Source organism: Poeciliopsis prolifica, unplaced genomic scaffold, assembly GCF_027474105.1.
Source record: "Poeciliopsis prolifica strain line A6 unplaced genomic scaffold, Auburn_PproV2 SCAFFOLD004, whole genome shotgun sequence".
In the NCBI taxonomy this organism is placed as follows: domain Eukaryota; kingdom Metazoa; phylum Chordata; class Actinopteri; order Cyprinodontiformes; family Poeciliidae; genus Poeciliopsis; species Poeciliopsis prolifica.
In genome coordinates, this window is record NW_026562379.1 from 867,582 (window position 1) to 884,928 (window position 17,347).

At 40.5% G+C, this 17,347-nt stretch overlaps 2 protein-coding genes across 3 annotated transcripts in view; one reads left to right on the forward strand and one right to left on the reverse strand.

Annotated features, from left to right (window-relative positions):
- Positions 1–1,682: 1,682 nt before the first annotated feature.
- Positions 1,683–10,490, reverse strand: shox2 (short stature homeobox 2). 2 transcript variants are annotated; one of them, XM_055027723.1, is made up of 5 exons: positions 9,962–10,490; positions 8,357–8,565; positions 6,303–6,360; positions 5,414–5,502; positions 1,683–3,220 (listed from the first exon to the last, which is right to left on the reverse strand). In XM_055027723.1, the coding sequence occupies exons 1-5, from the start codon at positions 10,248–10,250 to the stop codon at positions 2,963–2,965; spliced, it is 903 nt and encodes a 300-aa protein (XP_054883698.1). In that variant the 5' UTR covers positions 10,251–10,490; the 3' UTR covers positions 1,683–2,962. The 2 variants fall into 2 exon arrangements, with proteins under 2 accessions (XP_054883698.1, XP_054883697.1); XM_055027722.1 differs by having other exon boundaries at positions 1,683–3,256; positions 9,962–10,488.
- A 3,481-nt stretch (positions 10,491–13,971) lies between these two features.
- rsrc1 (arginine/serine-rich coiled-coil 1) overlaps positions 13,972–17,347 on the forward strand; it is a 137,986-nt gene continuing 134,610 nt past the window's right edge. The window contains exons 1-2 of the mRNA XM_055028768.1: positions 13,972–14,070; positions 14,477–14,662. Of these exons, the coding sequence (XP_054884743.1) occupies positions 14,493–14,662 (170 nt within the window). The 5' untranslated portion in view covers positions 13,972–14,070; positions 14,477–14,492. The remainder of the gene's footprint in view (positions 14,071–14,476; positions 14,663–17,347) is intronic.

Genomic DNA, 17,347 nt, shown 5'->3' on the forward strand with positions numbered 1-17,347 from the left:
CTTGACCATAACGACATTTCTGTATTCGAAATCTTTTTTTTTATTTTGTTTCATGAAACATTTCATTCAAAAGATAAACTAATTCTGGGTTTCCATTTAGTGCAAGCTGCAATTATCTAAAATAACATGGAATTTAGAACTGTATGTGTATCGACTTATGAGCTTCATTTTCCAAGTTAAATGGGTGAGATGTAGCCTACTAATTTTTCGATTATATTTAGATTAAGTGAGCACAACCTGTACATCTCAAATATAATTCCTGGTGATTTACTGTTATAATAGCTGTAAATTATGGCTGTACAGTATAATTATGAAGACCTAACGATAGGGACGAACTCGACCTGAGACCTGGTGTCTCTACAAGCAAAGAATTAATTTGGGAGAATCCGAGGAAGGTGCGCGCCCCCGACTCCAGTGTTTAAGCCCCATCAAGCATGCGCGCCCCCCCTCCCCCAACACCCACACCCCGGCCCCCCGGATCAGCACTTTCCCAGTTCCGTCTCCTCCATTTACTGGCGAGGGCTCGCAATCAATAATTCAATAGTTTTGGCGTCTAAATCCTGCCCCAAACACCGATGAACACACAAACACGCCAGGCTCCCGTGCCGTGCAGGCCCGGTGAGGTCGGTATTAATTAATAGCTGAGGATGTTTGTGTTTTGAGTGGAAATAAAAAAAATAAAAAACATATCGGAAGAGTAATGCGATCTGGATTCCCATAATTGTAGGCTTCCCGTGTCAGGTGTTTATTAAATGTTCAATAAGAGGCGGTTAAAGATGTCAGGGAATGAATCGGGCAAATTTGTGACTCAAGTAAGGGAAGCGTTAATTAATAGGTTTGTTGTTGTTGTTGTTGTTGTTTGTGCACAGCCTTTTGGCTTCGTTTTCCAAGCTGTGGGCTGTCTGTATGTTTTTTTTTTTTTTAATCACAATGTCAATCTTCGGGTCATGCAACAAAAAAACAAAACAACACAGGAAACATTTGCATTCGACAGATACGGGCAGGCTGCCAAATTCATGAGATAATATCCTTATCATTTCCCTCTTAATGCTTTGCTTTATTTCATCTTTTTTGTTGGTCTGTTAATCGCTTGCAACACGTGGTGGGAAAATAATGTAAAATGGATCAAGGCCGAGTCTAATTGCGCGTTCATACTGCTGCGAGCCGATGTGAATGGGATAATTCAAATTAAACGTCTAGATTTGTTTTTGACTGATTATCGGGCCTCCAGTCCGGAGGGATTCAAATTCCAGTAACAATGAGGTTTTACATTGAAATGCCGCAATGGTATCCACATTGTAATGCACTGTATGTGTTTATTAAAACGCCTATAAACTTCATCTTTGAGATACTGAGCAGCTTTGTGTCTTTTATCTGCCTGTTAACTTGTTCTGGAAATGATCAGTTCTCTTCTAAAACCCCTCCATAAGCAAACTATGAATAATGCATGGCTTTGGCAAGGGCGCTGCAACACACACACACACACAGACACACACACACACACACACACACGTAACACACACGTAAAGTTCCCGAGTAAACGGACCTGTCACAACTCTGATGTTATCAAAAGACTTTCACCTATAAATGATTAAAAAATCTATTGCTCCCAAAACCTTCTCTGATTGCAACAATAACAATAACGACCATGAAGATTAATCGAATTAATATGAAAAATCAAGTCATTAAAGAAACTTTGTTAATTTATTATAAGAACAAAAAAAAAAAAAGACAACTTTTTGTTAAGGTGGTTTCACGTTTCACATGTGATGGAAAAAAATAAAATAAAAATAATTTTATGGTCATTCTTTCTCCCAGACCCTTTTAAAAACCCCGTGAGTTCATGTTCACTGTTATTAAAAAAAAAAAAAACATCCAAAATTACATACAGAAAGCACATGACTTTGTTTTTAATGCACGGGGAAATAATACAAAATGAATAAATCCCCAACAAGGCATTCATAAAGCCACTAAAATCATAAAAAATAATGCATGTTTTTTTTCTTCTTCTTCTTGAGTATAAACATATTTTTACATGTGCCCGTACCGGTTCGCATACTGTGTCAGAGATGGTGTTTGTTTATGAGATATGCCTTCCTTTAAAAAATAAAAAATAAAAAGAGGGGGAAAGTGTGTATGGTGGAAATCACCTTGAAGGCTAAATATATGGACACTGGCTCATATGATGATTTAAAAAAAAAAAAACGCTCGTCTTGTTTTATAATCTCACATGTCTGGCGTGGAGTCCGTTTCACCTTCAGCCACGGGAGGTCTAGTCAAAGTCAGGAAGGCCAAACTTTCAATTGAGAGGGGAGGACAGAGGATAAGAGCTGATAGGAGTGGGTTGCTGCGGGGGTGGGGAGGGAGTGGGGTAAGTAGATGGCTCACGAACTCATGCAAACACTGCAGAGGCATTTGGACGAGAAACAGTGGAGGGAGAGATAATGTCCCTATTTTGACAGAGAATGTCCGCTACTTTAACAGAGGGGTTTTGTTTTTTTGTTTTTTTTTTAGTTGTTCCTTTTCTCTCTCTCTCTCTCGTTTCTTTTGACATATTATGAGGCCAGCCTCTATGTAGAATCAAAAAGAAATCATAACAACAAGAATACAATATTTAAACAGGAACAAAAAAATGCAGAGTGGTTCGCCTTGTTTGACAAAGAATCGACCGACCCAGCTGCATCCTCCTCCTCCTTTTCCTCCTCTTCCTCGTACGGGGTTTCTGTCCCCGCGTCGCCGTCCAGCCCGTCCGCCTCTTTAGGCTTCCTTGAAGGCTATCACGTCACAGTCTTCCTCGTTGTATTTCATAAATAGCCTATATGTTATAATTAAACTCGTCCTCCTTCATTGAGAAAACATAAATTACGTCCGTCGGTACTTTCTCGCGCCCTTCCGCCCTCTCCTCCTCACTTCGCAAGCAGTTTTGGTTCAGTGTCTCCTCAGCCGCCTCGCGCCCTCGCTGTCACAGTCCCAACGCCGCCGTGTGTTTTTTGGCCTTCAGTCTCAGGTCGGCGATGCTGGAGTTCTTGCTCGTGTTCTTGGCCGCGGCGGCGGCGGCCACCACCGAGGCGGCGGAGGCCGACTCCGCCGCGAGCGTCGCCAGGGGCAGGCCGAAGGGCGGCGCCGGGAACATCATGTAGGGCGCGTGCGCCGCCAGGTGAGAGTGCAGGTGGTGCTGCGCGTGAGCCACGGCGCTGTCCAGCTGCAGCTGCGCCTGCACCTGAAAGGAGAAGGGCGGCACGTTGCAATGACTATCCTACGGGACGGGACGCACGGATGGGGAGGGAGAGAAGGGGGGAGAACATGCGTTAACTTTGCAGTGGGATGGATGCAGGATCATTTTCACCAGAGACTGTATTTGTGACTGCATTATTCAATCAGTGGCAGTTACCACACAAATGATCATCTTGTTTGCATGTCCATTTCATTTGTCATATGGAGATTTTCAGATGTTTCTTTTAAATGTGACATATGAAAATTAATGTCGGTTATGGATTGTTGATGGAAATCAAGTCTCGGAGGACTTAAGCTGGCATTAAGTGTACATGGCCCCTGCTTGATACACTACAAACACAAACAATTGGAAACAATCAACAGACAAGCATGAAAGCCACTCTATTCCAGTGGCAACACAATCACACCTTATTGTATTTAATGACTGCTAATTAAGAAATCAGCTGAGACTAAAAGCAATGTGAAGGACTGGTGGCTTTCATTGAGAGGCAAAAAAGCCCTAAATTAAAATCAGGGTTATTCCACACAGCATTAGTTTCTGAACTCTTCAGGTAAAACATGGGTACAGTTGTTTAAAAAGTAAGACGGTTGTGTTTGCTTTTTTTGTTTGTTTTTCTGCAAACTGCTTTCTGAAAATCTCAATTAATTTGGCATTTTCCAACATTAATGCTCAAAATGATAATATCACTATGTATAATTTGGTAGAAAATGTCAGAATTTTCAGAATAAAATAAAATAAAAATGCTAATTTCACTTAAACATGTACCTGTAAATATAAAAAGAAAAACAGAACTTGATTATATTTTCACCAGTTAAAGAACTTTCTGGTCATATGCAGAATTTTCACCCATCAAAACTGTGCTATAAAAACTGCAATTCAATTCAAGTTTGACCCGTCTAGATTTTTTGAGGGTCTCATCCTGACACCCCGAAAAGCATTAAATATTCTTTTTTGCATTTCACTGTTGGAATTAGCTTAGATTTTAAACTTGCGAAATATCTCTTTAGTTTTGCGGCGAAAATGAATCGGACATATTTACACACTGCGCAAAAAACAAATGGATGCCCTCTCACTCATCAACATGACACACCTCCAAAGGTAATGGAAGCATCTAAATGATCACTTTTATTTCTTTTGTCTCAACCTGGAAATCCTTGCCCATAACAGAATGACACCCTGGGCAAAGAGCCACATGAAAAAACGACACAATATGTAAATACATAATATTATGGATTGACAGCCTTGTAACTGAGGATACTATGGTCTAATCGACCTTGACCACCTTTGAAGCTGTTGCCATTCATTAACAAAGCAATAGCACTGATCCTTATGTTTTTATAAGCAGCAGCCTCCAGCGTCTTTGCTCACATCAGAATATTCGTTCAACCCTCATCTAAAACGTAGCACTTTTGTCCCTTTGAACCATGGTCTGAACTCAAAGACATTTTTGCAATATAGATTTCACCTTCAATAGTTTTACTGAGAACATTTTATGCAAAACTGTGTGTGGTTCAGTTTCCTATGAAAAACAATGTGCTTACTTACGCCAACAGTAGAGTGCAGGCCACAAGGCGCTTTTAATCTTTCTGTGAACTTTGAAGCAAAAGTCTCCACAATAACTGCATCACTAAAAACTATTGTCTATGTAAGTCTTTTCATGACAATCTCATGACATCGACCAAAGTCTAAAACAGTCACAAAAGTGCAATGGTCATTGTTTCAAAAGCAGTGCAACAGCATGAGGAAAATCTGCATGGGATCAAATCTGCATCAGTTCTGGTATAGAAACAATATTCTGCTGCTCACCAGCAGAAAACAAAAGACGCTGCCTCATGCAAAGTCTTCTAAAATGTTTTGTTTTCCTCCAGTATAAACAGGCCCAGAGATGGTCAAAAAAAACATGAGAGGGACTTTTCCAATTAAGCTGTGCTGTGCTGGCACAGTGTTCTCACCAGTGAGGTAATAAGAGTTTAGCCTCCCCCCCCACACAGTTCCCCTCACACACACACACACACACACACACACACACACACACATGGAACAGGATTTTCTGCACATAGCACTAGGGCACATCCTGTGCCAAGACAGCAGTCAGGGTTGGATGTGTGGATGGTGGGGGTAGATGTATTTTTGTTGTTGTTGTTGTTTTTTAAGCCTGGAAGCTTCAAAGTTACTTGCCTGTTGGAATGGCATTCGTAAAGCCCCCACGTTGACATATGGCGCTACACGACAAGCTTCAAACTGATTCGCTGCTCCAATCAGGACTCCTGCGGAAAACACAGATGATAGTTTAATTGTGAGAGGAATATTCAGAGCTGCATAGGGCAAAACACAACACTGTACAGTGGATCTTAAACTGGAGGAAGAACATCGTTTTGATGTACAAATTGTTCGTAAAGACTGACTTTCAAAGGAGTCCAAAGGTCTCATTCAGAAAGGTTTGTAAATGTAAAAAGTTGGAGAAAACGGAGCTTTCCTCAGCAACCATAGCAACCGACATATTTTTTGTGAATTCAGAAAACTTCACATGGTTGCGCAAGAGCAGTGAAGTGTATTTTAAAAAGTTTAACCTTTTTGTTACAGCGTGATGCCTCACAACTCATTTGGCGTTTTTGAAGGCATTTTATCCGTGGAAAAGATTTTCAACAAGAAAAACGGCACAAATATTTGAGAAAGACCTGAAGACTCTCCATTCATTCAAATACAATGATTTAAAAAAAAGAATTATTTTGTATATTTTTGAAAGGTTAAAGTCACAGCAGGCATTGGCTTATTGAACTTAACAGTTTTAGTTGAATGGGTTGAGATGGCACAGAGCATGCAGAGACAGCAACACCAAAAACAGAAACAGGATCACAACATTGTGCACCCTTTACACCATTCATGCAGCAACTCAGGAAATTTGAGAGAGCATAATTAACTCAATATTTAACAATGATGTTAGCTGTGTAACAACACAGAATAGAATAGAATAGAATAGAATAGAATAGAATAGAATAGAATAGAATAGAATAGAATAGAATAGAATAGAATAGAATAAGGTTTGCTTTGATGTGTGAGAGTTTACCTTTATGTAACTGGTTCTCCTGCTTCCTGCATTTGGCTCTTCTGTTCTGGAACCAAACCTGCGGGGACAGAAATTAATTAGAGACCCGCTGATTGGCAGCTGCTTGTGAGGCCATGTGTAATTCCTCTCAAAGTGACAACAACCGCAGAAAAACAATATCCCCGAGGAGCACTGAAATATTAATGCCTCTGCTTCACCCCCGGATTTTAATTGTTGTATACATTTAGCCTCCAACGAGAAGGAGAAAAGCAAAACTAAAAAATAAAATCGGGGGCTAAATGTAGTAAATCTGATGTCAAATTCATTAGGAGAATAGAATGACTCCGGTTGGGAAAACGAGCAGGACTTTCTCTGGTATAATAAATAACCTTGTCAGCGATGGTTTCATCTTTCCATAGATGAGTGTCCCCGAAGAGTTGAATGGACTCTCCGATATCGGATTGCAGCAACGCCACCGTGGCTTTTTTTTTTTTTTGGAGATCAGAGCGGAGAGGGACGTGAAGCGCTCGTCTCCCATCCTTCTCTGACCGCCGAAATTAATTACCCTTATCTGCGGGAAAAAAATCCATGTCGGAGTCACGCTCGAACGCCTAATCACCGCCACGACACTCAGTCCACAGAAAGCGAGAAGCGCCGTGGCTCACGTTTCCCAGAGAGCCGCCTCGGAACGCGCGTTAAACGGTTTATCCGCCTTAAATACCTCAGATGAAGCATTGTGGCTGCAGCAGGCCACACTGCGACGCGTCTGCCCGCAGCCCCACGCAACACGAGGCCTCGCAAACGACGCGAGCGTGATTGAAATATCATATCGATTTGGCTGTCAGCTGGCTTCATTTATTGATCACAGCGCGTGTCGCTCGGAAAGCCCTTCTCGCGCACTAGTTTATGGATGGGATGAAAACCCAAAACGCACCGAAGGCTGTTGTTGTTGTTGGTGGTGGCGCCCAAAATCATTATCTAAATAATATGTGGGATGAAAAGCTACTATAATACTCATATGGAGATCAAAATAAATAAATAAGAGAGAGAGAGAGAGATGGAGACGAAAGCTGGTTTCAAATTGGGTTGAAAATAATACATAATTTATGCAAATCCCTGGAGCTGTGCTCCTTGTCCGGGACACAATGTGTCTTATTTTGGAGGGGGGAGATTCCAGTTCGGGGCTCGGGGAGCCCCGCAAAAAGCTGGCTTGAACTTTTTTTTTTTTTAAAGGATGTAGTAGTGGGTGAGTTTGAGCCCGTCTGTGATAAATAAGAAAAGAAAACAAAACTTATTCCTCCAAAGAGCTTGTTAATAGCAAAGCAGTTGTGAGAATTTGTGATATTGTTATAAAACAGAGGGGTGGTGGGGGGGGGGGGGGGTGCCTTCATGCATCCTCTCCCCCTGATCGTCTTACACAGGACATGTCTGAGAACCCCCCCGAACCCCCCAACTCCTGCCCTCCACACCTCTCACATCTCCCACCACTCATACTGTGTTTCTGCACAGATGGTCTATCCCTGTGACTTAGTAACACATATCTTAAATGCAAAAAAAAAAAAAAAAAAACACTGTGGGAGTATTGTTTACTGTGCAATTTGGATAATAAAGATTAGATGAACAGTGGTGAAGCAAATAGGGACTAATTGAGACAAGTGCTTAAAAATAATAAAAACGACCAAAAGAGAGAGAGAGAGAGAAAGTGCATTTTGGGGCATTATCTTCACTTCTGGTGTGTAATCTGTTAAAGTACTGGAGGCACTGTCAAGTTTTACTGTGCCAATATTCACAAATCAAGGCAGTTTAATAATAATAATAATAATAATAATAATAATAATAATAATAATAATAATAATAATAATAATAATAATAAACATATCATATCCTGGAGCCTTATCATGGAAAAATCTAAAGGAAAAAAAATTAGAATTATTCCCCTGTTGTTCATTTTTATATTGCTGATAATGTTAAAAAGTTACGATTATTATTATTATTATTATTATTATTATATTATTATTATTATTATTATTATTATTATTATTATATTATTACTATTATGCAGTTATTTATTTTACCTGCACTCGGGCCTCTGACAGTCCCAGTCTCTGGCTCAGCTCCTCCCGCATGAAGGCGTCCGGGTAGTGGGTCTCGTCAAAGAGCCGCTCCAGCTCGTTGAGCTGCTCCAGCGTGAAGTTAGTCCGACTTCTCCTTTGCTTGATTTTTGTTTGCGTCTCATCCTCGATGGGCTTCGAGTCCTCTTTCCGCTCCTTCACGTCCGTGGTGCCTGCGAAGATAGCAGGGGATGAGGGATGGGTAAGATTCTGAGCTTGTGTTTTTGTTTTTTGTTTTTTTTTTTCTCAAGAATGACATCCTCCTTCATGGAGGAAAACAAAGCGAGCCCTGCAGTGTGTGTAAAAAAAACCGACAACATAAAACAGGATAGCGTAAAAAAAAAAAGACAAAAAAAATAAAATAAAAACAAAAATAAAAAAACGAGGGAGAGAGCAAAGGGGAAGGGAAGGCTCTGCCCTCTGATATCACGCAGCGATCAGACCTCGGATGTTTTGTCGGGCTACATAAAGCTCTTTAATTATTAACCGCTTATAAATATGCAGCGCCGTGCCTACTGTTGGGTGTCTGATGCGCGCTTGTCGCGGGTTCCGCTTTTAACCACGCTGCCCGTGACGAACAGATGTCACTTTTACAAGCCTCCCAACTCTAAGACATCTTGTCCAGCCTGTTGTCACAGGACACGGGAGAGGAAATAGCCTGCACATAAACGCCACGTGCATTACACAGCAACGCTATGCGGAGTACATGCTTGGATAAATGCAACACTTGCATTTATCCAATATTATTTCTGTATTCATTTTATTTCATTTTTATTATTTTCTTTTTTGCATAGAGTATTTAGCAGTTTTACGCTGAGGTGGGACAAACCACAGCAAAAGTGTCTCTTCCATCTGGAGGTTATATTGTTATAAAACAGAGCCCGTTTCAGATATTGATGATGTGATTTTATCTTGAAAATTTGTATTTGTGACGTTTTTCTTTCTTTTCTTTTTTCTTTTTTTTTTTCTTTTCAACTAAGACGCCGTTTACTTTGCATAGGCCAAAATGCGCTTTAATGAAACAGACATAAACAAGGATTCTTGAGGCAACTCACACTCGGTTGCTCTAATCTTCTCGCCAGAAATGAAAAAAAGGCCAGAATAAAATAAACGTTAGTTTGTCTATGACGTTTTCACGCGAATAAATTGAGTCCTCTCGTTTCTTTCTTTCTTTTTTTTTTTTTTTTTACATCTGTCTCCATCCGGAGCAGAATCCCTTTCGCCTTTTCGAAAAGTGCAACGAAATTGCATTGCATGACTTTTACATGCAATCGGGCTTTTCTCCTGTTTGTGAAGCTGCGTGATTTGAACTTCAGCAAACCTCTTAAAAAGATCGACGTGCGAAACAAAAACAGATTAGTTCAGGACTGGTTGTTGCTTCATGAGTGATACATGTCAACAAATAACTTTAAAAAAAACGCTTTCGCCTTTTTCACATAACTCGACATTTGTTGTTGTTGATTTAAAAATGTTAATACAATTTTTTTGTCCGGCCTTTTTTTTGTTTTTTGTTTTTTCCCCTATTCCGCCCCTCTTTCGTGAAGCGGACGCAGATCGCGGAGCCCTTACCGTCGATGAGTTTGGGACTCCCCGCGTCCCTGATCCTCTCCGGCCCGAGCATGTCCGTCTCCCTGCCCGGCGAGAGAGCCACGTTCCGGGCGACCGCGGCCGCCTCCTCTCGGCTCCCGGGCTCCGCGGATAAAGACTCCCGGCTCCCTGCTCGCGCCGCCCCGGTCTCCAACACCTCCCGGTAGGTTATCACTTCCTTCTTCTCCTTCACTTTCTGATCGAAGGACTTGGATACGAAAGCGGTGAGCTCTTCCATCACTGCTTCCTCTCCTCTCGGAAAAAACACCATGCACTCACTCCCTCTTTTCACACACACTCTCCCCACTTCGCTGCTTAAGACATCAATGGTGTGGCTCGTTGAAAATGATACCAGATGATGCAAGCCAAACTGTGGATGAAGGTGGAATATATATATATATATATAAATATCTTCTCAGCCAATTCCTCCTCCTTTGGTATAGCGGAGTTAGGGAACCTGCTGGTGATCCTCTATTGAAGTCACAGTATTTATACTTTACGGCGCCTTGCCCCCTTGATCCGTGCAAATTACCTCCCCTCAGGATGCCGGGATGAGCCCCCCCGTACCCCCCTCCTCCTTGCTTTTCAATGATATGGGAGGGAAAAAAAGAGAGAGAGAGAGAGAGGAGCAAAAACATTAAGCAGCGCCGCCGCTATTGGCCATTAATCCAAGATTGACAAGAAGGACTAATTAATTTAATTACGCGCTCATTCGCCGCTATTGTCCTGAGTTAGTTTTTTTAAACACCCGGGAGATGGTCATGGATCTGTCTCTCTCTCTCACTCTGTCTCTCTCTCTCTCTCTCTCTCTCTCTCTGCAGGGGCGTGGCTTAACAAAAAAAAAAAAAGAAAATAAAAAATCCGAAAAAATGACAAGCAGAGAGGGAAGCGCACGGATGAGACGAGGAGTTCTTCCTCGCTATGTATCACTGTGATCTGCGGGCGAGGAAAAAAATAAATAAAGAAATAAAAAAAATAAAGAATAAAAATGAGACGCACAATCAGGATGACGCGGAGCGGAGAGAGGTGACAGCGGACCAGCAGCGCAGGAGAGACGTGCGCTCCGAGCTCCAGGTCGAGCTCCAGTGAACACATCATGGGGTCCCCAAAACTTTGGCCCGAGGCCCTGCCGTAGTTTCGCTTTTAGATTGATAAATGAGACGCTATTATTATTATTATTTATTATTATTATTATTATTATTATTATTATTATTAAAAAAGCAGCACGTGCGTTTCTCACCAGTGATTATGCGCTGCAGCCAGACCATATCGCTTAATATTAATCCTCACTGGGCCATTTTAAGCCATTAGGGTGTTAAACAGCAAATAAACGCTTAATTATAGCTCAGTGCCTTCTTATACGACATGTTGCCATTGGGCTCGCTAATTAAAGTTTCTATCCCCCTGCTTTTTTTTTTTTTTACCCCTCCCTCCTCTTCCTGCTGAAATAAATGTCCATATTGAAGAATGCACAAAACCACGGCTTGTGGTAAACGCGGTAGCAAATTATTTCTGGGTATAATTTACACACACACACACACACACACACACACACACACACACACACACATATATATATATATATATATATATATATATATATATATATATATATATATATATATATATGAAAGGAAATGTCAATGTCAAATGCATTTAAAAAACAGGTGCAGGTGTAAAACTGCACCAAAGATTCTGAAAAGTGTTGGGTTGAAGAGTAAGACGCAAAACATCAAGCATGTTTATTGATAATCCATATAAAGCCCCATTTCTACACACAGAGCCCGAACAATTCTCCCAATTAATTATTAACGGCGCTTCTACTCGGACCGCAGGCATTAATTTCTATTAATCCCGCCGCATCCGAGAGCGCGGACGCATCCAGATAGCGTTAAACAGATTCTTTTATCAATTTGCAGCGCGCACTCCGATTACTTTGTTTCTCGTCAGCTATTTCCAGCCCGTGCGCGCCGCTGATCAATCAGTCGGTGTACGATATTAGTCGTTTCACCTTCAGCTCCGGTGTGTGTTTTAAAACTTCATCCGAGCAATTAATTATTCTGCTTTGCTGCAAATTGCCCGTGCGCTCCGTCTGACCTTGCAGTTTGTGCGTTGTTATTATCTGAGCAGATGAGCTCGCTGGCATTTTTATTTATTTTTTTTCCTACCAGAAGGAATATGCATTTCTGAAGATATTGGTGGAGCAGAGCCCAGATCAAAAACCACAATACTAGAAGCTCGGAGTGCTGGTGCCTACATGTGTTTCTTTGAAATGTTTTCATTCACTGTAGTCTGCAGACAATAAATCTGCACAAAGGGTAAAGAAAGCAAAACTAACCAAATAAATAAATTCATTTTTTACACGTTTTTCAGGATAACTAAGCTACTCAGTTTACTTATACAGAACTATTTCAAGTTAAAGGTTACCTGTGATCAGGTTACAAATAATCAATCAAACAGTTCAGCTGCTATGGGCCTCCAAACCAACAGGTGGCACCGAAGAGCAAGGTCGTTATCTCACGGATCATAATCACAAAGGCATTTGTTTCTGCACAAGGATAATTATTCTACATATTCAAAATTATATGAAAGTCAGTATGGTCAATTTAAAAAAATTTTTTTAAATATTCTGCTGCTCAACAGACTAGGATTTATTCAACAATTTTTACACAACTAAGAAGGAAGCTATAGGTTTTTACAAGTGTTGGTGTATGATTGTGGAATTTATAAGATGTAGACTCCAGCAGCAGATGAAATGCCAAGAAACACTTTTATTAACAAGCCAGCACAGTTTGGTTTGTGAGATTTATCAGATTAGTCTTTTGAAATGCAAATCAAAATGGATTAGTCTACTCACAAAGTTGCTACTCAGCACTTCTGATATCACTGGAATCTTCGAATGATCAGAATTTTGACCCTCTACGTACATGAACCTTAACAGTCAATAAAGTTGTTCCAGAAAGTTTGGCGTTTCTCGGTTTCAGATCTTACACATTTTAAAAATGAACTAGCAGTTGTAGTATTATTTAAACGCGAGCTTGCTTTTTCCACACATTTTAAAAGCAGTCTGTTTATCAGAATTAGGCTAGAAGTGTTTTAGTGTTTTCATCATTGCTTCTGGAGTAGTCTATGAGCTTTTTTGTTGTAACTTATCTTTGGAGTGGGTTTATTTTTTGTGTGTTTAGAGAAAAAAAAGTGCAAAAATCAATTCTAAAACTGTTGCTGCTTAATTATGACTTTCAGCTGAGTTAAATTATTCCGTTTATTTACAAACAGATACATCAGATTCAAACTTTGGAGAGCATTTAATCCAATTTGTAGAGCCAGTTCAAGGCATATCTAGTAGCTCTGTACTCCAAAGTAAGAAGGGCCCCCAGAGAGGACTCCATTTGACACATGAGTAAAATTTTTAATTGATTTTCTGCACTGGAAACACAGTGATACAACAAATTGTTGCAAATCATCGAGGTTTACATTTTTATATGTAAATCAGTTTTACAGTGATTTCTGACTTTGTACTTTTCAAACACATACTGGCATATTTTATTTATTTGTTTTTACATGCCATATTCTGAACAAAGTATAAAGACAATCTATTTACATCTGTGTCCAGATGTAAAGATTATTGGCTTTCCCAGACAATTCCTGGATTATTTTATATTTTAATTTTTTTTCTTTTGAAGGAGTAGATTGAGGATAATTTGAAACCATTTGGCAGTCAATAGCAAACATTTATGAGAAAAAGAACCATAACAAAGATATTGAAGCATTTTGACAACACACATGTAAGACGGATTTAATTTAAAAATTACGAAAAAGAAAGAAAAAAGAATCACCTTTGAAAATAAAAATTTTAACCAAAAACTACTGCTGCTAGAGTAGAAAAAAATAACATTATATATTTATATAAACTAAACAATGAACATTAAAATCCATAAAACGCGTCAATCGATTGTTTTGTGTTCAACTCTTAGTTTCTGAATTCGATCGATGTTTCCGGGCTCGATGAGTCGAGCCTAGTAAGCAGTGCGTGTCTCCAGTCGTGGGGAATTCAATGGAGTAAAAGAGAGGAGCGGGACGTTCACTATCAGGTTTCTGTCTGTTTTGCTTCAATGAACGTTCACGTACAGCTGAGCTATTGAAATGACACGCAAATAATCCGGCACGAAGGTTAAATACGTCTCTTGAAACGCTATGTTTTGAGATTATGTATTTTAGCTAGTTTGGTTAGCACAGTTAGCCTGCTTGTAGACTCAATACAAATCAATAAGAACTACTAATTACAGGTTTTTGTTGCATTATGGCACCGCAGAGTCGTTGCTGCTTAATCAATGACATACTTGACACACAGACCTCCTTTCTGAATGCGATCGTTAGTGAGTGGCAATGTTAAATGAGCTCTACATGAGCCGAGACGATGTAAACATTGTGCATGACAGCTGATCATGTTTAATGTGGTATTTTTTCCACCGCATCTCAACGCGGCTGTTATTCCAGCTGACCGGTAGCCAGGATGGGTCGGCGCTCCTCTGACAGCGAGGACGACAGTCGGAGCCGGAGGAAAAGAAAACAGCGTCGCCGTTCTTCGTCCTCCTCGTCTTCCTCCTCCTCCGGGAGCCGGGTGAGGAGTAGCCGCAGCAGGAGATCCAGTCGGAGAAGCCGCTCTCGCTCCAAAGACAGAAGGTGAGATAGCACTGATCCCCCCCAGAGGCGGCAGGGATGGAGACTGCCATACAGCAGTGGTTTTAAGGAAGATACTTTAAGGTTCTGATACAGGCGGCTACTCTGGTGCTGCTTCTGCTCATGAACCTTGATTAAAATAATAACAGCAATCATACTAATCTCTCTAAGTTTTGGTTTATCCATCCAACCATCCATCCAACCTCCGTCCGTCCGTCCGTCCGTCCGTCCCATCCATCCATCCATCATCCATCCATCCATCCATCCATCATCCATCCATCCATCCATCCATCCATCCATCCATCCATCCATCCATCCATTTTCTGTTCACCCTTGTCTCCAATGGGGTCGGGAGGTGTTGGTTCCTCTCTCCAGCTACGTTCCGGGCAAGAGGCGGGGTACACCCTGGACAGGCCGCCAGTCTGTCGCAGGGCAAAATAGAAACAAACAGGAAAAACAACCATGCACACACACGCACTCAAACCTAGGGAAAATTTTTAGAGAGACCAATTTACCTGACAGTCATGTTTTTGGACTGTGGGAGGAAACCGGAGTACCCGGAGAGAACCCACGCATGCAAACTCGATGCAGAAAGACCCCAGGCCGGGAATCGAACACAGGTCCTTCTTGCTGTAAGGCGACAGTGCTACCAACTGCGCCTTTTACTTTAATCAGTATAAAAAAAATCCCCCTCCTCTACATTTATGTAGCAAAAATGTTGATAACCATAAAAATGCACAATGTAAATAAAGAAAACTCAATTTAAATTATTTTGTCGTGTCCTATTATTAACAGTGGTGGTCTGCAGAACTACAAAGTTCAGCAATGAGTTCTGTCTTCAGTTCTGCTCAAGTTTCTGAACTGTATGTGGTTTTATTGTTATTTTCAATAAGAATGCCACCTTCCTGTCTAAAAAGTATTCATAATAACTAATAAGTATTCATCACTTTAAGCAGTGTAAGTCGTCATCGTCTCAATTCAGCCAATCATGTCGTGAAGAATGTGATAGAATTCACCTTCTATAGTCTTTAGATGGGGTTAACAATACTTATGTTGTCTAACAATTTGTTATGAACAAGGAAATTATATGATTCACAAATCAAGTGCGGGTTTTCAGAGGTTTTCCCGCTTTCTCGCGCCAATTTCAAACTTTTACTTTGAAAAATAACTCAGTGATTATCCAGTACCTTTACTGGATATTTTTTATTTGCTTAAAAAATACTTTCACTAACTGCTGTTTGTATAAAACTTCTTATGGCCTGAATGAATTAACATGAAACTTGACTTTTTGTGTTCTCGTTGGTGCCTCTTGTTCAACACTCCCTTGGAAAACAAGTTTTTAAATCGCTTTAATCAGGTTTTTTTTTTAATTCTGGTAAAAACGAGGCTTAAAAAACAAACAAAAAACTTTGGGATTTTAAATTTGTGTTTGTATTCATGTTGCTACAATAATTATTTATTGATAGCTTGAATTAATGCATGGGTGTCATTGATTTTCTTCAAACAATTGTGGAGTTATTGTTTAAAGAAACAATAACTCTATTAATTTGTTTTCTATATATTTGCATCTGATATAGTTTCTCTCATCTATCTACCCACTAGCAACTCCATCCATCTGTCAATCCCTCCATCCATCCTCTGACCCACACGCGACTGCCTTGGTTGTTCTGACAAGGCCAGTTGATGGTAATTATTTATGAGACCTGGTCAAGGTCCATTACCGCTGATGGAAAGTACTTGCGTGCCTGCACAGAGTGGGTCTGGGTGGACAGTGTAAACCATGGGACCACAGTCCCTCATCTATTAGCTGCGCATTTTGATCAATTAACCAAGACCTTGAATTTGTTTCTGTGCGTCTGTCGAAACAAGTTCCTTTAAATAGACTTTAAAAGAGTACACACACACGCAAGCCACCAACAGTGACCTCACTTGTGGTAAAACAGAAGAAGGCTTGTGTTCTGGGTGGGTGACATCATGACCACATAATTAACATGTATATGTAAGGAGAGTGATTGTAGCCATTACTGTGTATGCGTCTGTGTGAATAAGGAACAGGATGGTGAAAAGTGTTTGTGAACGAATAAGAGAGATGGCAGCTGATTTGTTCCGTGCTACCGAACAAATCAGCTGCGATCTAAGAGCTTTCTAAGATTAAAAAAAAAAAAAACATTTCCCCTGAAATTTGTTCAAGCTGTTGTTTTCTGCGACATTATGTCTGCACAGGCGTTGGTGAAAATGTGTGAGCAAACACCACCTTCCAAGGAAACCTCTGCTCACTCGTGTATGCGTGTCTTCTGTGGGATGTGTGAAGTGGTTTTAGCGGAGCAACCGTGGAAGTGATTTCATAAGGCTTCGCTCTCGGGATCAAGCCTTGAGAATACTAATAGATCTTTGCTGCGCTGCTCTAAGTGGTACAAATTTGGTTTGATAGTTCAGCCTCTGTGTTATTTGTATTGCTATCCTCTCCTCCTCTTCTCTATCTTGCTGAGGTCCCACAGGAGTAAGTGTGTTTTTTTTGTTGTTTTTTTTAGATTGCGCTTTGGAAGGTTTGGTTATTATTATTGTTTTCTTTGGTGAACCAAAAGGAGAGACTTCAGATAATGAGTATTGCACAAACTGTGAAGTACAGGACGGAGGTTTCTGCATTTACATTCACCCCCGTCAATGCCTCCTACTTCACGATATCAA

Bases quoted from the DNA above. Each gene is read 5' to 3' on its own strand.
- shox2 (XM_055027722.1), bottom strand. From the start codon at position 10,250: ATGGTGTTTTTTCCGAGAGGAGAGGAAGCAGTGATGGAAGAGCTCACC. The intron at 8,566-9,961 runs GTAAGGGCTCCG...CTATCTTCGCAG, and splicing joins GAGTCCCAAACTCATCGACG to GCACCACGGACGTGAAGGAG. The intron at 6,361-8,356 runs GTAAAATAAATA...CTGTCCCCGCAG, and splicing joins TGTCAGAGGCCCGAGTGCAG to GTTTGGTTCCAGAACAGAAG.